The sequence below is a fragment of the Mustela putorius genome, unplaced genomic scaffold (genome assembly GCF_011764305.1).
Source record: "Mustela putorius furo isolate JIRA1106 unplaced genomic scaffold, ASM1176430v1.1 tig00537350_pilon_pilon_pilon, whole genome shotgun sequence".
Classification (NCBI taxonomy): domain Eukaryota; kingdom Metazoa; phylum Chordata; class Mammalia; order Carnivora; family Mustelidae; genus Mustela; species Mustela putorius.
The window spans coordinates 8556774-8583747 of record NW_025422471.1 but is presented as its reverse complement, the minus strand read 5'-3'; the positions used below and the strand labels follow the sequence as shown (position 1 = coordinate 8583747).

Sequence of the window (26974 nt, the reverse complement as noted above, 5' to 3'; positions counted from 1 at the left end):
CTCTTGTGGAGGAACTTGGGCTTTATCTTCAAGACCCACAGTAGCTTTGAAGGATTTTAAATAGGAGAGTGACTGTTATTTCCATTTTCAGGAGATCCCTCTGGCTATAGTGTGGAGACCAGAATACAGATAAAGTGTGGGAAGCAAATTTGGATGGGAAAAGAGGGAGATGATAGAGAAGAGTGTAGATAGTGAGCTCAGTCTTAAACTAATTGATTTTGAATTACCTATCTATGGGATGCCCAAGTGGAGATCTCCAGTGGTGATTTGAGAAATATGACCTGGAGCACAAGAAAGATCTAAACTGAAGATCTAGCATAGAAACAGGAGAAGGACTTATGGATGAAAAAGGAAGAGACCACTTGGGGTTGGGAGGCGTGGGAGTGGAGGACAGGAAGACTACTATGAGAAACAGAGACCATGGAAAATCCCTGAGGACACAACACTGAGGGCACAGGCAAAGGAGGAACCTAGAAGTTTCTAGGTGACTATCCGATAACAGTAACAGTGAAGTAGGAGAGGAAATATCATCTTTTGAGGATTTCAGTCTTCCCTGTGAGTTCCTGCTAGCAGATGGCATCAGCTTGGAGTTTTACCAGTAATGCTTTCAGACCCAGCATTAAATCCCCACCTATTGAAGAGGACACTGTCCAAAAGCGGGTACATTACACAATTCAGTCGAACAGTTGTAAATGCTTTTCTGACTACACTTCCAGCCTTAAAAAAATTAAAAATAAATTTAAAAATGTGTTGCATCTTCTCAGATGCAGAAAGGGTGTTGAGCTCTCCCAGAGAGAGGCAGGATTGTTGTCAGGAAAAATATTAGACTGCTTTGGCCCTTGCCCAGTTTGGCATTTCCCTCTCCAAGAGATTAGAGTCACAGTCATTTGTAGTAAAGATTTGTTATTTCAGATCCTTCTTTTAATATACAATCGTGAAATTTTCTAACTTCATAGACTAAATTTTCCATAAACCCATTCCCTGGTTTTGTGACTTCATTTTCAGAAGCTATTTACACATGTGATAAACTGTGTGAGTAAAAAATGACTGATGTGTCCAGGAGTATGTCAGAAACCAGGTGCTCTTTTATAGTTCCAAAAGACACAAACTGAGAAAACTGAAAAATAATTTAACGATCTATGCTGCAAAGTCTTGAGGATTTTTGAGGTGTGACCTTAGTTTAAAACCAGTATGCCACCAGTTACTATACGTGTGACTTTGGATATGTTCTCTAAATTGGAGTCTTAGTTTCCTCTCTTAAAATGGTGATAATAATACACCTACCTTATTATCAGAGACTTCTCTAACCCACTTTACCTGGATTAACTCATTTAATCTTCCAAAGAGATGTCTACTATTAAGGTCGTTTTTGTGAAGTTACACCACTAATCAGAAGTGCAGTCAGAATTTGAACTCATTAGTCCAGAGAAGGGCTCTTAAGCATTCTACTGTATTATTTCTCTAAATATATGTAGACCATCTAATGTAGTATCTGATACCCAGTAGGTACTGTGCTTGACAATTGGTACAGATTAATAATAATAAACAGAGCTTTCGATTTTGATGGGAAAGAAAAGTTCCATGGCACTCTTTCATCTAACTGATTCAGATTAGTATCTAAAAATACTCGAGTTTATAAAGGTCCTTGCACTGTGTATGAGGAGAAATACCTTGGCTTGCAACAATCTTAGCAATGGACCAAAGCAGAAAGAAGTACAAAATATAGATTTCTCCTGGAACAAAATTATAATGGGCAAGTATTCCTCTGCATTAAAAGCATTTCCTTCTCTTGTCTCTGGGGAGGGAGACTAACATAATGAAGAAACGTTATAGACATTGCCTGGAGCAGGGCAAGGTGTTGATGCCAACGTGCGGAGAAGCGTGTTTCCTCTGTAAGTTCTGGCCATTAAAGTAAACCCAACAGCCATTACTGTCAGGTCAAAGTCATTAGTATCCAACTGTCAGATGTTTCTCCAAAAAATAATGCACTGCTTTCACAAGGGAAACATTCAGGGATGGACTTCAAGTGTGTGCAGCCTTTTTGGAGACATGTGAATGGTGGTGGACAAACCTACTTCTGCAACTCAGAACAACTCCTATACCAAGGAACCTATTTAGCTCTTGTGCTTAAATCCCATTGCTTAGCACTTGAAGGCTTTTAAGCACTCACACACCAACATAAAACTCTCAGAAAGGAACAAAAACACAACCAAGAGCTTTTATCGACTACCTCCTCTGCAGGCATTCGGTGGTAAGTAAGTAAATCAAGGTCTTTTTAAACTAAGAAAGTGTTAGGTACCTAAGACATGTGGAGGGCCAAAAGAAAGTTCATGAAAGAGAGATTAATTAACGCCAAAGAGGAAAGCAAGGTTTGGCACCCATGATGTTATCAAGGCCTAACTGAAACAATTAGCTCACTGCAGGTCTCAATTTCTATTAAGTTCAAAATCGAACAAGGGTGGAGTACTCCTCATCACTGCATAGGTTTAAATTTGCAAATACAGCTGGGGGAAAACTAAATTTGCCAAGTTAGTCTTTTGGAGGAATTTCCTTCTTCCTAAGGTTCTTTCCAGAATTCAGATAGTGGCACTAAGTAAATGGCAATATTAGAATACAACTTGGCAGGATAACTGAGTCAGTCCCAAAGACACATACTTCAACTCACTGACATCTGATGTGTCAGCAGTTATTAATAAAATTAGACAATAGTACTGGAATTTCATTTTTAAGAATATGGAGAAAAGTAATCTCTCTGAACTTCCTTTTTTTTTTTTTTTGGCCTGTAAAATGAGGAATAGTACCTACCATAAAAAATGATGAGAGACTTAAACAAGGTAACAGTATGAAGAGCCTAGCACAGAGCCATCACTCTATCTATTCCTGCCCAGGCCTGCTGGGTTGCTGAAGCCCTGGTGGGCAATGATCACCAATCCTGTGCACAGAAAGCTCCTCTGCGGAAGCAAGTCACAGTGCCAAGATGCTCAGCAATGATGGGTCTTACTCGGCTTTGTTAGACGCTACTTGACTTGCGTGAAAGCTTCTTCCTGCCTTCATATTTTCCAGTGTTCACAAAGCATTCACCACTGCTTATCATAAATCTGATTCTAGTGAGTTCATAAATCATTCCGAGCCTCGTCCTTAGACACAGAAGCCTTCCAACCATATATAAATAGCACTTGTTCTGAGGCACTATGGGTTGGGCTCAGGAAATTCAGAAATAAATATTGAAGCTGCTTATGACAATATAAATTTGCCTTCTCAGCAGTATACGTCCTCTCTAATCTCCTCCTTTGCACACGGAAAATCTTCTGCTCCATCTGGCTTTTCTCTTGTGCCCAGAAACACATAAGTCAGCCTACAAAGATAGAACATATAACCATATCTTTTTTTTCCCACAACACCTGACTTTTTGGGCTAATTTCCAAACTTTTGAAGACAGTAAATAATCTTTTTGTAAAAACTATTTGTATACTATTTCTTGATCTATGCAAGAGAACGATTAAGATTAGAACTTTAAAACCCATATATACTGTTTTTTCCTAAAAAAAAATATATATATATGCCACATAGGGGCACCTGGTGGTTCAGTGGGTTAAGCCTCTGCCTTTGGCGCAGGTCATGATCTCAGAGTCCTGGGATCAAGCCCCCACAGCGGGCTCTCTGCTCAGCAGGGCGTCTGCCTCCCCTCCTCTTTCTCTGCCTGCCTCTCTGCCTACTTGTGACCTCTGTCTGTCAAATAAATAAATAAAATAAAATCTTAAAAAAAAAAATATGCCACATCGTTTCGTATCAGGCATTTACCTGATACGAAACGATGTGGCATATTATCTCCATAGAGAAAGCAACCACCATAATTTTGTATGATCAAAGGGGAGGGAATGGCATTTAAAAAGGCAGGGTCTTAGAAACTCAAGTTAGTTAAGGCACCTGGGAGTCAGATAATCAAACAACGTGCTTATTTTATTTTATTTAATGTGGATGCTCTCTCTCTGTATGAGGTATAACTATTCAGCACATAGAAGGCACATATAATTACACTCAGCCATTCACAGATGGTGCTTTCCATTAGAATATTCTGAGTATAGGTTTACTTTTCTTCTCAGAGTCTTAATATCTACAGCTGATTAACTACTGATGAACTACTCCTTTACAGTGGAGGTCTCTTTGGAAAGGGGTTCTACCCTCAGGTTTGTAAGCACAAGAGTGGGCCCTGTTTTGTGGAAACCAGAGTTGCTGCTTCACAGGGGCTGACCAAGCAGTTTCAATAACTCTTTCCAGCTCATTTTGGACCTAGAAAATTTTGGCGACCGTAGAATAACAGAATGCTGCCATTAGAAATCTATCTCAAGGCCCCGACTTTATAGTTTTACATAAAAATTCAAGGCCACGACATAAGACTTACCCAGTTACATATCCATTAAATATGGAAACCCAGATTGAGTCACCCTACTTAGGTTTTATGAGTATGATTTGATGCAGTTCTTTTAAAGAGAATGAATGAAGTATTTGATCAACTATATGGTGACCCCGTGCACCAAGCTGCGTGTTCAGTGAGCACACCTCAGATACTGTTACAGGAATAAACTGCCACATGTTCTTAAGAGTCAAATACTTAGGACATTTGTATTTTCACGGTTACCGTTTTAAATAACTCATCATCTTTATCTGATGACCCCTTTTCTGGGCAACAATTAAGACGATAATCCTCAATTTCAGTGATCTAGTGAAATTTGAATTCAAAGGAATGTGTATTCATTTTACCAATATACACGGTGAGCCATGCGCCCATTTTCTACGCTGCCATAACAAATTACCACAAACTTAGTGGCTTAAAAACAACATAAATTTATTATCTTACAGTTCTGTAAGTCAGATGTCCAACATGGGTCTCAGCAGGTCACAATCAAGGTGCCAGCAGGGCTGTTCCCCTCTCTGGGAACTCCACGGGAAAAAAGTTGCCTTGCTTTTTCCAGTTTCTAGAGCCTGCCTTTAGTCCATGGCTGGAACCACCTTCTTCCATCTTCAAAGCCAGCAGTGTCGAACCTCTGACCTTCCACTGTCACTCTTGGAAAGGCGCTCCATGTTTAAGGACTTCTGTGATTAAATCGGGTCTCTTCAAATAATCCAGGATAATTCTCCATGTCAAAGTCACCACAGCATAGCACGTTTGCCAGATACTCACAGGTTCTGGTGCTTAGGGCATGACATGTTTGGGGAACCATTATTCTGCCTCCCATATAAGCAGAAATAGCAAGATAAACTTTTTTTAGTGCCTATCTTCTCTCCAAAAAAATTAATATAATTTAAATATGTTTTTATAATAGGTACTATATACAGGGGAAGTATGTAGCCCAAATGAACTTCTGTACTAATTCAAACTCAGGAAAGATGATGACATGCAAATTATCTCAACACTCCTGTAATGTAATATGAAACCCAACCCTTTTCCAAGGGATACTCCAATTCTAATTATCCCTCTCCAGGCATGACATCCCTTCATTAAAACAAATACGTATTTTCAATTCTAAACTGAAAATATTAAAAAAGGGATTTCAAATGTTTCACAATAGCTGTTTGTTAAAGAGACCCTACTCTTAAGTTCCCTCAAAACATTTTGAGGTCTGAAGATAATTTAGCATTTATTTTAAAAAATCATAGTTGTATAAGATTTTTTTAGCTACATTCGAATTTAAAACACTGCTATTCAAAAAGTTCATATTTTAGTCAGCCCAAAAGAGGAAAACCCATTATTATACAGCAAGGGGACAGCCAGACACCTTAAATGGACTTCCAGAGCAACAAACTAAAAATAAGATGTATACTTTAAATGAGAAAATTTACTGACTTTTTACATTCTCTGTATAAAAAGTCTTAAAAAATTCATATATGGGGAGATTACTATACTTGTATCTGATACACAAATGTATCTTTCTAATGGAAAAAAACCAAACCAAACAAAAAAACCTCTCTTGCAAATTGACAGTCAGTTTATAAGCAGCAGCTGAATCTACACATGGGCGTCTGAGAAGCTTTCTATCCATTGGCAACTAAAGTGGAAGAAAGGAAGACCTGTAGAGAGACAAGGGTCAACTATGCCAAAATAAAGTTCCACATTTTTTAAAGTGTGCAAAAATTGAAATAGATCTGCAAGTCCCTCTGACTCATATATAAAATATCCTTCATTTCTGTGTTCCTATAAAATATCCCCCAAACAAGCTTTTCTATGAAACCAAACATGTATTTTTTCATATTCACATATTACACATGAGTAAATATTAACCTAATGTTTCAGAGTAGTTTATTTATTTATGCTAGTTTAGGTGACCGTATCTTTTAATTCCCTTAATGCAGAACCTGAGCATTTCTGCCCAATCCTGTTCTGTGTAGATTCCCAAATGAAAGGAAATTTGTCAACTCATTTTATAAACTGAAAAAAGAGCATAGCATTTTAAATTACATTTTTTTTAAAAATTCTGACCAGAAATTAATGCAAGGGACATTCTAGAAATATGGCAAGTGACCCCGAATAAAGAGATTGTGTCCTGAAAGTTTACTCATAAGCTGGAATATATTTTTCCCATGGAAAATGGTTATTAGATGTCTAGCTGGATTACAAACACCTAATTAATCAACAAGAGCCAAAATGTGGATAGAAATTAGCAAAAATGCACTATAATTCTCAAATACTGAATATGAATGCTAAATATTGACGCTTCTGGAAATAACTTTTAATGTAATTTCTCTAAACTTACATATAAAATGAAGAGAAATTTTGCCTACTTTAAAGTTCCTAGAATCTGATAACACTGATTGTATTTCAGGTTTTTCTTTTGCTTTAAGCATGCTGCTTAGCACTTTTCCTTTACTTATTAGTATTAAATGACAATGTATAAAATACTTAACAAAGGTCTGGCAAGAAGTAAGGTCTGTAAAAATTGTACATTTGTGATTTGAGCCTCACAGTAACCGGGCAGGAATCTTAAGAGAAGATAACAAAGAGAGGGTGTGTGTACATCCATGCAAAAAAAAATTACCTGAGATGGTACGAACTATAGTGTTTTTAAACCTTCCTGTCTAGAAAACCTGAGTCTGAGGTCCTCAGAGGCTAGAACTAGGCAATTTAGTCAAATGGTCACTCCTTGGCTACAGGCCTGGGACAAAGGCTAACCAAGTCCACATAGCAGGAGAAAGTAACCTTGTGAAGCAAGTGACACCCCAGAAAGCAGATGGAAAATAAGAACTGACTCATAAGCATTTAAGCAGATAGATTCAGTCCATTCTGGGGTCAAGGCTAAAGTGCTTTCCAGAGGAAGCAGGAAGGTACGGGCACCAGAGAGGCACAGGCAACCTTTTGCAGCTCGTCTCTGGCTAAGTCTGTGGGCCAGGCTGTTAAAAGCACTGAATCGGTTGGGCAGTTGTGAGGATAAGGAAGAAATGGGCAGAGAATGGCAAGTGCTTGATCCTGTTAAAGAAAAAAGTAAGGGGAAGAATCATCGATGGGTTAATCCAGTGGTTTACCAACCTGAATGAACATTAGAAATCTCTTAGGCATGCCTCTATAATGCAGAGCCCTAGGTCCTTATCCTCAAAGACTGATTGTATAGGTCTGAATGATGAAAAAATTCAGCCAAATTTGGGAATGCACCAAATTATAGTCAGTTCAGTAGATTAACCTTTGGAGTGAAATTTAATTATAGAATATTATCAATTTATATTATCTCACAAAATAACACCATAAAACTGATTTGGAAAAACTATATACATAAATTATACAACCAACACATTTACATACAACAAATAATAAATGTAAATCTGAAAATATTTTTTAAAACCACAAATCCTAAGCAACATACAGTTTTTTCAGATATATAAAAGTTTTTTGAAAAACTAAAATAAGTAAATGTGCTTTCAAGTTTTAAAATTTGAAATGTAGAAATTATATCTGATATTAATCTATAAAGAAAATAAGACACTATGTTTTTTCTTATTTCAGAAAGTTCAAGTCTTTTTGTCATAATTGAAGAAATTCCATGATTAATTAAACACTGTCAGCATTATTTTCCAAAATTTTCCATTGATTTTTTTAATGTAGCCATACACCTGAGTGTTTTGAACTATACAAACATATCCATTAGCAGTCTAAACTCACCAACAGTTACATTACACTTCTTCAACAGAATCTGAGATGAACCACTAGCAAAACAGGCTCTAAGATTATTCAGATGTTATGATGAGTTGGTCTGCTGAACTCCAGAATTCATAGAAGAAATTACATCTTTCAATTTATTTTTTAATAAGTAAAATTTTGCACCGTGCTCATCTGCTTTTACATATTATTTGGAAAATGGCTATTAAGGCTTTATTGCAAAGGGGGTACAAAAAATATTACTATGCAAAATGCAAGATGGAGAAAAGAATGGTTTACAAATTACTGATGAACACCTAAGGGAATCACGTTTTTTTCTTTCATTATGGGTTTCTCAAAATTAATCATATTTTTCAAATTAAAGTCATATATTAAGAGTTGTTGAAAAATTAAACCCCTAGCTTAAGAACTTAAATGTCCTTAGATTTAAAATAGGAATGGATGATTATAACTACAGTTTTTTAAAATGTTGCTTTGGGGGAAAAGTCTTGATTCATTGATTCTTTCTAACAACTTTTTCTTTGCTTGCTTACTATAAAATAACATACTATTACTGTGAAGACAATTTCTGATTCAGTTCCAATGTTCTTGTATCTCCATGAGTTTTGGCATTGTTTATCAGCACCTATGGGAAATCACATACAGGAACATTAGTATTTTGTTGATTAGCAATAACCAAATTTAAATTCATAGAAGCCAAGTATGCCACAATATAGGCAGCAAGCAATATCAAACAACACACGAAAAAGTGACTATGTGAAATCTTTTCAGTCATTTTTGCTGAAATAAATTGTTTGGCCAAAAGCAACATCAAAGATAAGCATAATTTATTCAAATACTCAATTAGTAAAAATGTAACATTTTGACTCCTACCCTTCTGTATAAAATCAAAGTGGGGGTTTTGGTTACAATACTGTCATCTCTAAACCCTTATCTGAAAGGCCACTTCATACACAGAACTGTGCAAGTGACACTCTTCTCCTTTATTATTATTATTTGTTAAAGATCTTTATTATTTATATGAGAAAGAGTGAGAGCGAGGGAAAGAGAGGAACATGAGCGAGGGGTGGTGGCCTGGGGAAGAGGCAGGCTCTCCGCTGAGCAGGAAGCCCGATGCGGGGCTCGATCCCCAAAATCTAGGATCATGACCTGAACTTAAGGCAGATACTTAACCGACTGAGAACCAAGGTGCCCCGATACTCCTTTCCTTTAAAACCGAAGCTTAGAATTGAGGTTCCAGATTCTAGGCTCTATCAACAAGCTTCGCAAGGTTTTCACCAATTCCATAGAATGTAAGATTTAATTTTGGTTGCTCAATCGACTAATAAAACTTTTTGGTTGTTTGTTTTTTAACACTGTGAAGGGTCTGAGACTTTGCTTTACTTGCAAGCTAACAAGTCAGCCTGCACAGCTTCATGGATACTGCCAAAAGACACGATTCTCCTGGGTCAGAGACAAAGGTCTTTACCACTCAGGGCACAACAAACTTTGAGCATCAAGACATTTACACTTATTCCCCCTTGGTCCTAAGACTCACATAGGTGACAGGGTTGCAAGTATACAGATTCCCACATCCGTACTGGTTTGCATTACAAGAGAGGAACCCTGAGCCCAGGAGACCTGAATCTTTTATATGGGCCAACCCTTTACTCTAAAGGGAGACACTTATGTCTGTCTCCCAAGGCTCACTATAAAAACATCCTTGAAAAGACAGTCTGGAACAAAGAGCAGTCAGGCCATCTGCTCACAGAATGCTTAGAAATCCAAGGAAAGCATGGAAAACTGTCTCCAACAAACTGTCTCCAACACAAGTTCTATCTTTTTGATTTGCAATACATTAATTAGAATGCCTTTCTCCAAGCATTGTTTTTGTTAATACTTCTTTAATGCTGTTTCACTGAAAGGCAAACAGTATTTCAAGTGCTTTAGATATTTAAAAAGCTTCTCATTAATATTCATATTTTGTAAAAAGCTCAAGTTATGAGAATCTTAAACCTTTTTAAAAAAGAATTTTAGATATACATTCATACGTTTTATGTACTTATATACCAGAGCTAGCCCATGAGGAGCAGAAACTGTCACATGCATCTTTTCTTAGACAAGAAAGGTAAACTAATATTTCCAAAGGTAATATTAAGATCCCATTAGGGGCACCTGGGTGGCTCAGTGGGTTAAAGCCTCTGCATTCGGCTCGGGTCATGGTCCCAGGGTCCTGGGATCGAGCCCCACATTGGGCTCTCTGCTCAGTGGGGAGCCTGCTTCCCTCTCTCTCTGCCTGCCTCTCTGCCTGCTTGTGATCTCTGTCTGTCAAATAAATAAAATTTAAAAAAAAATCCCATTAAATCCTGCTACTTCCAAACCTACCCTATATATTTTACCTCCAGTTCAATGGTCATAAAAAATACCATAACCAGCACCTAGCACCTTTGTCTAACTTTCTTATTCTACATAGCACATCAGGAGAATGTATTTCCTACAGGCTAAATCAGTGGTTCTTAACAAGGAGCAATTACTATTATCATTTGGCATAACTAAAAACATGTCTGGCTGTCACGAGTTGGGTTGAGGGAAGAGGAGAGTGCCACTGGCACCTAGCGTTTGGAGTGGTTGGGAATGCTGCTAGATATCCTATAATGAACAGGACAGCAACCTTCACCCCCCCCAACAAAGGTCCAAAATGAAATATTGTGAATAAAATCAATGCCTTACATCAATAAGCTCGTAGTCATTTTTGGCATGTAAGTGTCTCAGTAGATACCAACGTGCGGTTGATACAATAGACTTGGGATACCCAGGCTGATACACCACTCTTTCCAAAAGTCGCCGTGTCTCTCTGAAAAAGATACTTACATTTAGTCCAAAGCATCTAAGTTAACATATTTCTTCCTCTTCTTGTTTAAGATTTTATTTTTTTATTTGTGAGTGAGTCAGTGAGCGAGGGAGAGAGAGAGAGAGCATGAGCAGGGGGAAGGGACAGAGGGACAGGGAGAAGCAGACTCCCTGCTGAGCAAGAAGCCTGATGTGGAACTCAATCCTAGGACACTGGGATCATGACCTGAGCTGAAGGCAGAAGCTTAACCAACTGAGCCACCCAGGTGCCCCAAACATACTTCATATAACAGTCTCACACAAGTTATCTTTCTCAATCTTTTGCATAAATGGTACTGATTCCTTCATGAATTTTTTTTCATAGACTAAAGGTAGTAATAATGGCTAATAATTATTAAGTGTTTATTATGTGTTGGGTACTACACTAAATATTTTACATATATGGTCACATTTAATATTTGTAACCTTGTAAGGTTAGGTTGTTGCTGTTACTATTCTCATTTTGCAAATAAGTAAATTAAAGCTCATTCCAAATAGAAGAGGGGAAGGCTCCTATTTTATGAGCACTTCTGAGTGCTCTACCTGTAATCCTTTTTGAAAACAGACCTGAAAAACAAATCCATAAAGAATACAAAGATAATCTACACCAGAGTCAAAGTGTATAATTATAAAGTTTTTTAGTATATGCTTTAATGGACGTGTACAATATGCAAACCCTTGTAATAAAAGGATGATTTACAATTGTGTTCTAATTTTTTCTTTCCCTACTTACTAACATCCACGACTCCAGAGACTTCCGTACTAATAGACACAACACAAATTGTGGTAACTTCAGAAGTGCTGAATAGGAGGATTTATAAATAGTAATTGGTTTGAAGCAGAAACTAAAGAACTTGTCTTAAAGATGTTTCTACATAGGAATCTTCACACAGTAAGCATACTGTTTTTTTCTTTGCATGTGTGTTGATTTGGGTCTATTTTTCGTGGTGATAAAAATTATGGGAAGTGCTAACAGATTTTAGGGAGGTAGAGGTTAAGGCCCTCTAAGTCATCCACGTTGAGCTTCCGCAGAACGAGTTCATTAGGAAGTATAAATTACAGCCTAAAACATTTCTGGGTGAATGAGCTATACAAAAAACTGACCAAAAGTAAATGAATAACAAATGGTTCGGGAATTGCTGATTAGCCACAGCCTTAATTCATCCTTCACTCTTATTTTGGGATGCTGATGTGACCTCTGCGTATTAAGCTCTTTGTCTACAATATCTATTCTGTTGCAGTAACATCATGCTCCTAAACCAGTTTTACTTACAGTTGCTCTGTATTATGTGTAATATCCATTAAAGTTAGATATTATTCTCAGAACGTTAAAATATTCTTGCTTGTTTTTTCACCCATACGAGCTTTAAGTAATTTTTTTTCAAATTTATTTCTGACTCCACTGCCACCCTCCAATGAAAAGATCACTGAAATTTGTTTATTTTAATCTCAGAAGCTTTGGGATTTTCTAGATATAAAAATCTCATTATTTATAAACAACTGAAGATATGTTTAATAAATGTAGTACTTATTGGAAATAAAGAAAAAATCGGTTTTTTTAGGGTCTTTTCAATATTCACTATTTTTTTTCCATAGTTGAGTACCTTGCATGAACTTAAGTCAATCTAGCTTTGAACTTCAGTATTTTTTATCTTGTTTCTAGCATCCACATTACACTGATGGTGCACCTGAAGAGAGCAAAACTCTAAGCCCTTCTTCACCTGAAATGCTATCATGCCCAGTCTCTCATATTCTTTATTTGTGTCCCAAATTATTTTTTGTAAAACAAATGTGAGACTTTACTTTTTTCCTTATTTGGTTACTTTAACAGTCTTTCCAAAGTAGTAACAGATATATAAGTAACACCAACTCTAAATCTTTGTTTCCTTGAGGCACTGAAAGTGAAGAAACATATCCAAGAAAAAAAAAAGTGAAAAAGAATTGTTCATACCTTGCCCCCATTTTGCGGTTGAATTGTAACAAAGCTTGTAAAAAGACAGCCAATGGACAAAAACAAAGTTTTAAGGCCTCAGTTGTAGCTTCTTGAACCAAAGATGACCAGTGATCACTGGAAATATTAGCCTGTAAAAATAAAAGGCATATATTAAATAGAGGCTTTCAATATGTTTACCTTAAAAGAATGAAATTCAACTCTCATTTTAGTAAGTGCCTACTTGTCTGAGTCACCATGTAAATGCGATAGAAGCCATGATTCTGCGAAATGATTACAATCTGATTCCTGCTCTTGAAGAGCTACAGAATAGGGCAGACTGGAAAAAAAGAAAGTTTCTAAGAGGAATATCACTTAAAACACTAAAATATTTCTTAAAAGAAAATGCACTATTCTACGATACAGGTGAATAAAATCTATTAGTCACTAAGCCTCTGGACTCTACCAAGTATACAAAATTCAATTTAACGTGACCCTTTAGTGGTAGTGATAAAGTTCCACATTTCAAAATTATTTAAGGAGAGAAAGCTGAAATTAAATATTTTAATAAAATCACAAAATAGAAAAAAGGTACAAAGTAGATCACAGATAAATCAACTCATCAATACTGAGAACTTTTTAAAGAATTTCACTTTATAAGGAAAATGTTAAGGTATCTACATATCATTTATGTTGCAAACTTTAGTTTTTTACATGTACTGACTTAGAAATAACAGATAAGTGTGTTCCTAATGAACAATAATATGAAGACAAAATGATTAATAGTCTGCTAAATTATGCTAGAAGAAAAAATGCACTTAAAATCTTTCATTAAAAACCTCAAACTTTCATTAAAAACTAAGATTCCATATTTATAGGTATCTAGAGTACACATTTTAATAAAGTCAATGAGTCCATTTCAAACACTAAATTATAAAAACAATTTAGAGCAATAAACTGAGTGCAGTACAAGCAATAATAATGCATGTAATCAAGAAAGGGAAAGCTGTAAAGACAAAAAATTTGAAAATAAATTGTAAGGTATCTTCTATAAAGATGGAAGCAATGAGACCTCAGGTACATTTGGCAAAGAAAAAAAGGCAAAGTCCAAAAGTAGTAAGTAAAAAATACGTAAATAAGTAAAAAATACATTTTTATTTTTTATATATATATTTAAAGATTTAATTAATTTTTTTATTTTAGAGGGGGTAGGGGGAGCAGAAGGAGAAGGAGGGCAAACTCTGTGCTAAGCACAGAGCCCGACACAAGGCTCCATCTCACCATACCGAGATCATGACCAGAGCCAAAACCAAGGGTCAGACACTCAACTGAGTCGCCCATGTGCCTCATTCCTAAATATTTTTTTAAAAACCAAGAACACAGAACTCTCAATGGTTACTTTTATAATGTACTCTCCTATAAAACATTCTGTAAATTTAGTTCAAAGATTATTATATAAGGAAAAAGTTTTTGTATGTACCTGGTATACTAAACAACAGAAGGCACATTTTTGTCTTCCATTGTGTCTTTAAAATTTACTATATGAGGAAGCATTTCTCCTCTGTCCCTGGATGTATGCTACAGTAGGCTCCATGATTCTGATACCTATTTTTCTTAGAGTCATCACAAACAATTTTATTTTTATTTTTATTTTTTTTTTAAAGATTTTATTTATTTGATAGAGAGAAATCACAAGTAGACGGAGAGGCAGACAGAGAGAGAGAGGGGAAGCAGGCTCCCTGCTGAGCAGAGAGCCCGATGCGGGACTCGACCCCAGGACCCTGAGATCATGACCTGAGCCGAAGGCAGCGGCTTAACCCACTGAGCCACCCAGGTGCCCCCATCACAAACAATTTTAATTAGAATATCTTCTTCCTCTCAATACTTTGAACTTCATTCAAAGGTAGTATTTGCACCCTGCTCCAACAGCTCCCAGATAGGGTATGGTTACAGAGAGCAGCAGACAGCGGCTTGCTCCTCGTCCCAACACACATCTTTTCTTGCTAATTGTAGCTTCAGACAGCTACTGAAATGCCAGAAGTCTGTATTTGACTGATGCCACTCTATGAGGATGCCTTGCTCTCTAGGCCTGATAAGTATTTCAATCTCCTTTTCTCATCCAGGCATTCCTAGCTTTATCAGAGACTCCTAATTTCATGGGTGGTCTCTCACCGGCAGGACCAGCTATGTAATCTGTGGGGCCCAAAGCAAACTAAAAACGCATGGCCCTTTGTTCAAAAATAATAAGGAATTTTAAGATGGTGATTGGAGAGCATTAGACCAAGTGTGGAACCCCGAGCAACTGCACACGATGCACGCCTGTGAAGCAGTCCTGCTCATCTGCAGCCCCACTAACCTGGACAACTGTACTCTATTTCACTTACTGCCCACACCCTCTGAGCAATCTGGAAGCTCTAGCTTCCTTTCTGCCAAGATCCCATCACTCCTCCAGGTGGCCCTACTGGAAAGGAACTAAGGCAACTCCGATGCCGATCCACTTTCACACTGGCACCACTCGTTCCAACAAACTCTAGGAGTGCTGCCAAGCCCAAGTCATAGCAACTCTCCTTCATCCCTCCATCCTGCACCAAGCATGTACTCCTACCCAACCTCTGGGATTTACCTGCTGCAGACCCCTCTCTGCCAGGGCATGCGCTCACTTTCCAAAATACTCCCCTTTCCTCTGTCCTAACACAGCAGGTGGAGAGCCACAAGCTTCTGACGTTATGTCATTACCTGTCCATGTGCTTCTAGACATGTGCCTCCAGAAACTCAGAGGCCACACACCAAAACCTCCCTTTCTCTGACAGAATCCAGACAGATTCTTTTATTTATTTATTTACTCTTCGGCTGTTTGTTTATCCCATAAACCTTTGAGGATGAAACTCAATTGTGCACACACTGAAAGCAAAAATATATGCTTTCTCCCTTCCTCACCTTAATGGGCATTTGTGTGTGGAAATGTGCCATAGAGATGGGGGACAAACAGAATAGCTCTCTCCAAAAAATTTTCTTCATAATCCTTCTCCAACTTCTAATCCTTTTACAGCTTCCTTATAGATTAGGCTTCTACTCACTTTGGAAATCTGTATCTTGATCTTATATCTCACTTTGGAATCTATTATCTCTGAAATTTAGTATTTAATATCTTAGCTGAACCTTTCAGCTTAATATCCTATTCACATATTATAACACATACAGGAGCCTCTCATAAAAATATAATTTTACTATACTTTTCCTCTGTACACTGTCAGCTGTTTACCCTAGAAACGTGGCATTCATATGCTTTCTTAAATGGCTTAAGTTTTCACACATAGCAAACGGTAGAACCAGAATCCAAGCTATTAGAGAAAATACTTCTTGTTGTTGTAGTGGGTGGTGGGAGGAGATGGGGTATATGTGGGTATTACTACACCGCGAGCTGATTTCCTCAACTGTCAAACAGGATTACTATGCATATGAAATAAGTTAGTATATGTCACATACATACAATCAAATAGAGTATCATATACACTACTCAACAGTTCGCCCCCCAAAGCACACACACACTTAAACATTTATCTTAAAGAGTTTTCCATACTAGTACTGACAACTTCTGGAATATACCTAACTTTGTATCAAAATACAGATGTTAAATCAAAAATTGCTAGAAGTCCTTCTTACAGAATGTCAAATTTAACTGAGAAATGACTGAAATGCTAAATCACTGCCACCTTTCTCACAGATGAGTACCTGGGTTAATTCCAATTTATCAACAGATAACAATTATATACATTCTGCTATAATTCAACTTTTAAATTGCAATCTTTGTTTTTTTTTTTTTTCCTTTCCCAAACAATGACAACGTTCTATGGGATCTATGGATTTACATCATAAATCTTACTTCCATCAAAAGCCCAAATACAAAGTCTATGAGGAGGGCACAAGAGAAGGTGATGAAACAACAGGAACTCAACAGGAAGCACTATCATCTTAAAGAAAAACAAAAGAATCAATTTTTCATGATCATAATTATAATATGATCTTACCATGCAGGCTTTTAAAGCAAGAAGGGCTAGTCTCAACAGACTCGACAGCTTCCCACTCCAACTGCCCTGTTGGGATGCTACTTGCAGACTCTTTCTATAACACATTTCTGCAGCACCCATCATTCCTTGGGACTGATAAATGTGTGCCAGCCACTGAGGAACAGAAAGAGAATAGAACCAAACAAATTTTAATTTTGTACATAGTCTGGTACTCTACTTCCAATAAATTAAATACACTTAGATGAAGCTAAATTATTAATTTAATTAATGGTAAGTTATGTGCCCCACCCCCAAATTCAAAAATCACAGGTTAATAAAGGAGTAGACATTTTGCCCATACTATCAGCAATAGCTCTCTGGCCATAACACTTGAAAATGTTGAAGAGTCTTCCATGACAGCAAGTCAGGAACAAAATCAAAATGGAATGTAAAAACAGATATATCATGTAAATACTGATCAAAAAGAAACTTGTATAGCTGTATTAACATCAAAGTAGACATTAAGACAAGAAATATTCAGAGATAAAGGCGTCTCTTTTGTAATGATGAGAATCAATTAATTGGAAGATATAACACTCCTACATTTGTATTCACCTAATATAGACACAGAATTTATGAAGCAGAAGTTGGAAGAAATAAAAGGAAAAAAAACCACTCACATGCATAATCGAAGTTAGAGATTTTTATTTTTATTTTTATTTTTTTAAAGATTTTACTTATTTATTTGACACAGAGAGAGAGAGATCACAAGTAGGCAGAGAGGCAGGCAGAGAGTGGGGGAAGCAGAGAGCCCGATGTGGGGCTTGATCCCAGGACCCTGAGATCATGACCTGAGCTGAAGGCAGAGGCTTAACTCACTGAACTACCCAGGCACCCCTGGAGATTTTTATACACCTATTTCTGCAATGGTAAAAGAAACGGATAAAAAAATTCAATAAAGATATAGAAGATTTAAACATAATTAATCAGCTTGACTTATATATTTAGAAGACTATACTCAACAACTGCCACATTCAGTGAAAATGTGTATGCAACATTTTCTAAATCTGACCATATGCTGGGTCATGTCTCAAATAACTGAAATTAAACCCTCCTCTCTCATATTAGAAATTTTACAACATGCTTCAGAAAAAAACATGGATGAGGGTTCCTAGGTGGCTCAAGTAGTTAAGTGTTCAACACTTGATTTCAGCTCAGGTCATGATCTCACGGTTGTACTAAAGATCCTCTCTCTCCCACCCTCTCCCTCTCCCTGATTTGCTCTCACTTGCACACTCTCTCTCAAAACAAATAAACAAACAAAAACTCCTCCCACCCAAAATGAAAAAACAAACAGAAAAAACCCACATGGATCAAAGAAATCCCAATGGAAATTAGAAAATGAATAACGATGAAAGCACTACCTAAAATCTTAGGGGATGCATATATTGGAGAAAGATGGAAAATCTATGCTATAAGTTTCTATCTCAAGAAGCTAGGGGGAAAAAAGATATCTAAATCCAGAGAAAGCAAAAATAACAGCAAAGAAAGTATAATGAAGAAAATCAAAACAAAAAGTAGGTTCTTTGAAAAGTTAATAAAACTGCTTATTATCAAGAATAAATTTAGAAATATACCTATATAAGAATGAAAAAGGAAAAAGCTTTATGGATTTTCCAAACATTACAGAGAAGGTATCATGAATAACTTTGTGCTGATAAAACGGAAACTGAGATGTGCTGGACAAATTCCCTATAGTTCAACAATGCCAAAGAAAGAGGAAATCTTTTCTATATTTTATTTTATTTTTTCAGTGTTCCAAGATTCACTGTTCATGCACGACACCCAGTGCTCCATGCAATAGGTGCCCTCCTTAATACCCACCACTAGGCTCACCTACCTCCACCCTCCTCCCCTCCAAAACCCTCAGGTTGTTTCTCAGAGTCCACAGTCTCTCATGGTTCATCTCCCTCTCCAATTTCCCCCAAGTCACTTTTCCAAGAAAGAGGAAATCTTAAGAAAACCTTTCCCATAAAGAAAATTGTTGGCCTGAATGGCTTCAATGATGAATTCTTTCAAACATTAAAGAAATAAATGTCACTCTCACACAAACTCTTTCAGAAAATAAAGAAAAGGACAATTAAAAACATAGACCACAAAACCTAACATAGATCTTATGAGAATGAAAACTTACAAGCCATTCTCTCTCATGAATATAGGTATTAAAAATTCTTTTAAAAATGATTAACCAAGTTACTCCAGCAATAAATATAAAAGGAATAATACATTAAAACCAAGTAGAATTTCCTCTAAGAATGCAAGGTTAGCATACCATTTGAAAATCAATGCAGTCTACCACATAAACAGAATAATTAAAAAAAATGAAATCTTGCCATTTGCGACAACATGGATGGAACTAGAGCGTATCATGCTTAGCGAAATAAGTCAAGCAGAGAAAGACAACTATCATATGATCTCCCTGATATGAGGAAGTGGTGATGCAACATGGGGGCTTAAGTGGGTCGGAGAAGAATCAATGAAACAAGATGGGATTGGGAGGGAGACAAACCATAAGTGACTCTTAATCTCACAAAACAAACTGAGGGTTGCTGGGGGGAGGGGGTTTGGGAGAAGGGGTGGTATTATGGACATTGGGGAGGGTATGTGTTTTGGTGAGTACTGTGAAGTGTGTAAACCTGGTGATTCACAGACCTGTACCCCTGGGGATAAAAATATATGTTTATAAAAAATAAAAAATTAATTAAAAAAGAAAAAAAAATAGCCATTCTGATGGGACAAGATATTTGCAAACGACATATCAGATAAAGGACTAGTGTCCAAAATCTATAAAGAACTTAGCAAACTCAACACCCAAAGAACAAATAATCCAATCAAGAAATGGGCAGAGGACATGAACAGACATTTCTGCAAAGAAGACATCCAGATGGCCAACAGACACATGAAAAAGTGCTCCACATCACTCGGCATCAGGGAAATACAAATCAAAACCACAATGAGATATCACCTCACACCAGTCAGAATGGCTAAAATCTACAAGTCAGGAAATGACAGATGCTGGCGAGGATGTGGAGAAAGGGGAACCTTCCTACACTGTTGGTGGGAATGCAAGCTGGTGCAACCGCTCTGGAAAACAGCATGGAGGTTCCTCAAAATGTTGAAAATAGAACTGCCCTATGACCCAGCAATTGCACTACTGGGTATTTACTCTAAAGATACAAATGTAGTGATCCGAAGGGGCACGTGCACCCGAATGTTTATAGCAACATTGTCCACAATAGCCAAACTATGGAAAGAACCTAGATGTCCATCAACAGATGAATGGATCAAGAAGATGTGCTATATATACACAATGGAATACTATGCAGCCATCAAAAGAAATGAAATCTTGCCATTTGCGACAACGTGGATGGAACTAGAGCGTATCATGCTTAGCAAAATAAGTCAAGCGGAGAAAGACAACTATCATATGATCTCCCTGATATGAGGAAGTGGTGATGCAACATGGGGGCTTAAGTGGGTAGGAGAAGAATAAATGAAACAAGATGGGATTGGGAGGGAGACAAACCATAAGTGACTCTTAATCTCACAAAACAAACTGAGGGTTGCTGGGAGGAGGGGGGTTGGAAGAAGGGGGGTGGGGTTATGGACAATGGGGAGGGTATGTGCTTTGGTGAGTACTGTGAAGTGTGTAAACCTGGCGATTCACAGACCTGTACCCCTGGGGATAAAAATATATGTTTATAAAAAATTAAAAATAAAAAAAAAATAGCCATTCTGATAGATGTCCCCTCAAAAGATCTGTTAAAACTCAACATCCATTCATGATAGGAAACAAATATTTTATCTTTTAATCAATTTAGAATAGAAGAAAACTTCCTTAATCTGGTATATATATATATATATATATCAGATAAAACCTACGGAAAAAAAAATACTTAATTATGAAATACTTAAATTATGAAATTATGAATAGTAAATGCTTTCTGCGTTAAGTTGAGAATAAGAATGTTCACTTGTCTTACCACCACTTCTATTTAACACTCTATTCAAGGTTCCAAACAGTGCATTATGGCAAGAAAAAAAAATCAATATACAAATACTGGAAAGAAAAAGTAGAGCTTTATTATTCACAAATGACCTAATTGTGTATACAGAAAACTTAAATCATTTTCAAAAAACAGGTGAATTCAGCAAGGTTGTTGAGGGTCAACATATAAATTATATCAACTGAATTTCCAAGTGTTTGGGGTTGACATACGAGAAAAAAATACCATTTATAATCAAACAAAAAATATCAACTACCTATACAATGAAAATTATAAAACACCACTGAGAAAAATTTAGAACCCAAATAATTTGAGGAAAATACCATATTTGTGGATATATAAACTCAGTAGTATTACTTTATCAATCCTCCCCAAATTAAGCCACAGGTTCATTCAATTCCAACCAAGATCCTAGCGGGGCTTTTGTTTGTGGGGGAAGGAGGCAGGGTAATTGACAATTTATACATAATTGCGACAATCCTAAATGACTTTAGGCACGTGAAGGAGAACAAAAAAAGTCGGAGGTCTTAATATTACCTCCACACATAAAAACTAATTATAAAGTTATAAGCAAGAAGAAAAAATAGATAAAGGAAAAGAAGAGGGAACCCTATAAGACCTACAGATACAGTCAGCTGATTTATGACAAAAGCATCACTACAGTTCAGTGGGGACAGAATGGTCTTTTCAAAGAATGATGCTGGGACAATGTGATACACCTAAGAAAGGAATGGACCTGGATCCTGCAACATTAACAAAAATTAATCCTGGATGGATTATATACTTAACATATGAAGGGGAAAACAGAAATTTCTAAAGGAAAACAGAAAAATATCTTTAGGCACTTAAGTAAGCAAAGCGTTCTTAAATAGAACATTTCAATAAAGCATTGACCAATAAAAAAATGGTAAGCTAGATTTCATTAAATTTTAGAACTATTCATCAAAAAATAATATTGACAGAGTGCTAAGCCAAGGTACAGACGTGAGAAAATACATGCAACACAAAGACCCAAAATGTGCTTTAATCCAGGAAATACAATCAATTCCAAAAATCACCCAAAAAACAGCCCATGAAAAATAAAAGAAAAGGCACTTTAAAAGAAGATATCCAAAGGTTCAAGAAACATGAAAAGTGGCTCAACATCATTAGTCAGGTACATTCAAGTTAAAACTACCACAGGATATTATTACCTACCTATCTACTGAAAAGGGAAAAATTAACCACATCTAGCTATATAAGCATTGGAACGCTTGGAATCTGCTGGTGGGAAAATCAGATGGACAATCATTTCAGAAGACTGTTTGACAGGATCTACTAGAGTAAACACACATGACCCTTATTACTCACTGAAAGACATAGGTAAGGACGGACATAACATTACTCATGATAGCCAAAACCTGGGAAAAAAACAAATATCCACCAAGGGTATATTCATAAGATGAAATGGAAAAATTATGGCTACATGAAACTAAATGAGTACCATACATATGACACTGAATGAAACTAACCAGATACAAAAGAATCGTCCGTTTACGGGATGTTTAAAAACAGGCAAAACTAGAAAGAAGTGACAGAAGTCAAAATAGTTCTCCTTTTTATTTGAAGTAGGGAAAAATCAAAGAGAAAGGCACTAGGTTATTGGAAATAGGAAACTAGGAATAACCTAGGCTATTGGAAATAACCTAGAGAGGCAACTAGGTTATTGGAAATGTTCTGTATCTTGGTATAGGTGGCAGTTAAGGCATATATGTAAGTAAAAAATGTAATGAATGGTACTTTTAAGATTCTTAATACTCTATCCTTTGTGAATTATATCATAATATGAAAGAAAACACATGCTACCTCTTAAGACTCGACTTCCTATAGAGTTTACCTTTTAATTTTTCCCTTTTAGTTTGACAAGGTATTTTTCCTCTTGATGAAGAACAGGAAATCATCAGTATCCATCTGACCTTAGAATTAAATTATCTTAACTCTCTTATGGCAAACTTTAAGAAAGGGTGGGGGGGAAGCACCATCTTTTTCCAGTGATTAGAGTAAAATACCAGGTTTAGCTTGCATAATCCAACTCATTATGCTACTAGATAATCTTTTAAAGCAGGAACATCAAAAAGTTGTTTATGATGAAAGATCAAAATGAAGAACAAATTATAGTAAAATAAGTTACTATTAAATCAACATTAAAAAACCCCTTTGATACTTTCTCTGGAGCACATAGGAAACTACAGTAAGCTGGATACAATAATTACATGTTTTTGTGTTTTAACATCAATAAGAATAAAGTACATGGAGATCATCATGTGTTTGTCATTGTAGATAACCAGAGGCAGCTAAAAGGAAGCTCTGTTGACTGAGGCATCAATAACTATTTCCAAAAAACACTAAATAACCATTAAAATCCTGTATATGAGTTGAGAAAAACCATACAAATCCTCTCTAAAGGGAGAGTTAACACCATTATGACAAAATGTTTGAGACACTCTTTAGCTTTCTTATATCAACACCATGTAAAAGACAGTATTCTCAATATTGTTTTAAATGGAGGAAATTTATAATCAACAACTTAAAAAGCTTTGAAGTACTGTAGCAGCAGATCCTAAATTAGTATTAAACTTCCTTAGTCTCCCTAATCACAATACAATGTACTTTAAATCTTGAAAATAAAAGATATATGGTTAAGTTTAAAGGCAAGACAAATAAAATGGGGCTTAATGCCTGCCTTCATCTAGAATCATGAATTTTCTAACTCAGGCCTCATGTAAGGAAGGAAGAAATTTACCTGCCATGCTGGAACAGAAGTTGAGTTGGACATGACTGTTTTTTGCAACTCTTCAAGGACGGCATCTGGGAGAGGGTTTTGTGACTCCAGGAGTAGTTTACACTGAACTTGTCTCAAAAGTAAGATAACAGCTGGCTGATCAGGGTTACTTTTTAAATTCTAAAAATTAAACACCAAAATAGAAATAGATCAAATAGATTCTTGAATATTAAGTGGCAATTAAGCTATTCTCCATGTTGGTTATCCCTCAATAACATACTTTACCTTTTTAAATTAAGTCATAGTCTTAAATATATGTGATTGCTTTCTTCTAAGAAACTGGAACAAAAAATGGTAAGATTCATAAAAGTATCCCTTATTCTGTCAGAGAGAGTATAGCAACAGTCAGTTGCTTATTAAACACTAACTGCATAATACTAATCTGTCCTGAATTTAGATGGAATTTCATAAATAAAAGAGAAAATTTAACACTCTGCTTTTCAGAGAGTTCAAACACCAAAGGGATGTTGGAAGATCCATTCTTCCTTCTCCTAAAATCCATCTCCTCCCACACCCCTGCCCCCCCCGAAAAAAAAAAAACTTCTAGAAAGAAAATACAACTCGACTTGGTAAACATTTATGAAAAAAGGTATTTTCAGGAAAAGTGATGTTTAAAACTTGCATTATCCACTCAATTATTTCTGAATAGGTTTATGAAACTGATTTATTCATTGAATACATATTTATTGAGCCTCTACTATGTGATAGGCAAGGTGCTAAGGATTTACGCACAGAGCCTACAATCCAGGTATATAAAAGGTAACTACTAGGTAGCACCAATTGCTCACTAAATTTTCATTGTCTTTATGTGGTTAGAGCTTTAGAAAAATACAGAGATGATAGAAAATAGACCAATCTGAAGGCAGTAACCAGAAATCAAAGGAAAATATGGCCTCCATAATGGTATCCTCCTCAACAAAGATCTGTTAAGTCCTTGAGTTCTAGAGTCACACAAAAGTGAGCTCAAATGGCAACTCAATCATTTTCTAGCTGTGAACTCTTGTGCAAATTACTTGCCATCTCTAAGCCTTGGTTTACTCATTTATAAAAAGGGGATAATAATATTTATGTCATATGTTCCTGTGAAGTTCAAATACAAGCTGCTAAATGGACTGACTGGCTTACAGGTCGTCGCCGTCGTCATCATCACCAACACCACCACCGCCACCACCATATGCCCCTTAAATAACATGCATTCCAGGTTTAATGTTATCTTCGGAGTAGGATAAGAATCCATAAATCTCAATGCTCAATTTCACAGTAATACCTTCGTGCAGAGGGTTTCAGCTTCAGATGTTCTTCCTGTGTCCATTAGACCAGTGACAGCCTGGGAGAGACACCACTTTTCCAGAGATTGGTTATAATCCTTAAGGAATTCTTTGTCTTTAACTGTTAACAAAAATGTTAATGTTACTTTCTTCTGCGATTTATAATGTGTTCTCAGCGGAGAAGTTAGTTGCTAAGAAGTATTACAATTAGACTTATCATCATAGACAGTATTTTAAAACTTACAGTTTTTTAAAACTTACAGGAATACCACAGACTACCCTAGTAGGTGTCAGGTTTCTGAAAAGTTTCATGGTAGGAGCATTTGTGGTTGAAGAAGTTAAAAACTTTACAGACTTGTGATTTACATAAAAAAATCACTTTATAGTAAAACTAAAAATAATTGAAAAAATTAAATATTTACTGCGATATAATTGACATACAATAAATTACACATTTGCACATATTCAAGCTATACAACTATGAACCATCACTATAATCAAGATAATGAACATACTCATCAACATGGAGAGTTTCGCCCTACCCCTTTGTAATCATTTCTGTCCCCAGCATACCTCTCCTTTTACGTCTATCCCCAGGCAACCACTATTTTCAGACACAATGGATCAGTTTGCATTTTCTAAAACTTCACATAAATGGAATCATAAAGTATAGACACTTTGTCTAGCACCTTCACAACTATAAACATAGTAAATTACATTTCTACAGGTAAAGCGGCTTTATATTCCTAGGATAAACCCCACTTGATTATGATGTATTGTTACCTTTTTTATGTGTTGTTGGATTTGAATTGCTATGGTTTGTTACAAATTTCTGCATGTGTAGTTCCTTCCACAGTATTCCTGTTAAAGTCTTTGCCTGGTTTTGGTGACAGAGTAATGCTGGCCTCACAGAAGAACTACCAACTTTTCTATTTTGGGAAAGGGTTTGTATAGAACTGGTATTATTTCTTCCTCAAATGTTTGGCAGAATTAATCAATGAAGCCTTCTGGTCCTGGAGTTTTCTTTGTGGAAAGATTTTTATCTATAAATTCAGTGTCTTTAACAGATACAAAGCTGTTCAGTTTATTTACTTCTTCATAAGTGAGATTTGTATCTTTTAAGGAATTTGTCCAGTTCATCCAAATTGCCAAATTTAATGGTGTAAACTTGTTCACAAGGTCCTCTGATTAGCCTTTAAATATCGCTATAGTGATGTACCCACTTTCATTCCTGATGTCTGGCTAGAGGCTTATCAATCTACTGATCTTCTAAAAGAAATAGTTTTTTTAAAAAATTATTTTTATTAACATATAATGTATTATTAGCCCCAGGGTACAGGTCTGTGAATCATCAGGCTGACACATTTCACAGCACTCACCACATCACATACCCTACCCAATGTCTATAACCCAACCACCCTCTCCCTAACTCCCTCCCTCCAGCAGCCCTCAGTTTTGTGAGATTAAGAGTTTCCCTCCTGATCCCATCTTGTTTCATTTTTTCCTTCCCTACCCCTGCACTGCCTCTCAAATTCCTTGTATCAGAGAGATTGAAAGAACTAGTTTTCACTTTTGTTGATTATGTTTCTACTAGATTCACCGATTGCTACTATTTATTATTTCTTTTTTTTTGCTTACTTTGAGTATAAATTCTTCCTCCTTTTTCTAATTCTTAAGGAGAAGCTGAGATCACTGACTTGAAGGCTTTCTTATTTTCTAATGTAGACATCTAATCTATAAATTTCCTGGGAGCAGTGCTTTAATAGCACTGCAGAACTTTGAAATGTCTTTTCCCTTCTCATTCAGTTCAAAGTATTTTCTAACTTCCTTTCTGGCTTATTCTTTGAACTGGATTACTTACTTTCTA

At 36.3% G+C, this 26974-nt stretch overlaps 1 protein-coding gene across 4 annotated transcripts in view; it reads right to left on the bottom strand.

Moving 5' to 3' along the window:
• Positions 1–4825: 4825 nt before the first annotated feature.
• Positions 4826–26974, bottom strand: part of TTC37 (tetratricopeptide repeat domain 37) — an 84652-nt gene continuing 62503 nt past the window's right edge. For 3 of the 4 annotated variants that reach the window (XM_045074542.1, XM_045074541.1, XM_045074543.1), the window contains 6 exons: positions 25107–25228; positions 23801–23959; positions 16973–17125; positions 12966–13096; positions 10856–10979; positions 4826–8771 (listed from right to left, as the gene is read on the bottom strand). In XM_045074542.1, coding sequence (XP_044930477.1) covers positions 8697–8771; positions 10856–10979; positions 12966–13096; positions 16973–17125; positions 23801–23959; positions 25107–25228 — 764 coding nt within the window. In that variant the 3' untranslated portion in view covers positions 4826–8696. The remainder of the gene's footprint in view (positions 8772–10855; positions 10980–12965; positions 13097–16972; positions 17126–23800; positions 23960–25106; positions 25229–26974) is intronic. The other variant, XM_045074544.1, reaches the window with a different exon arrangement.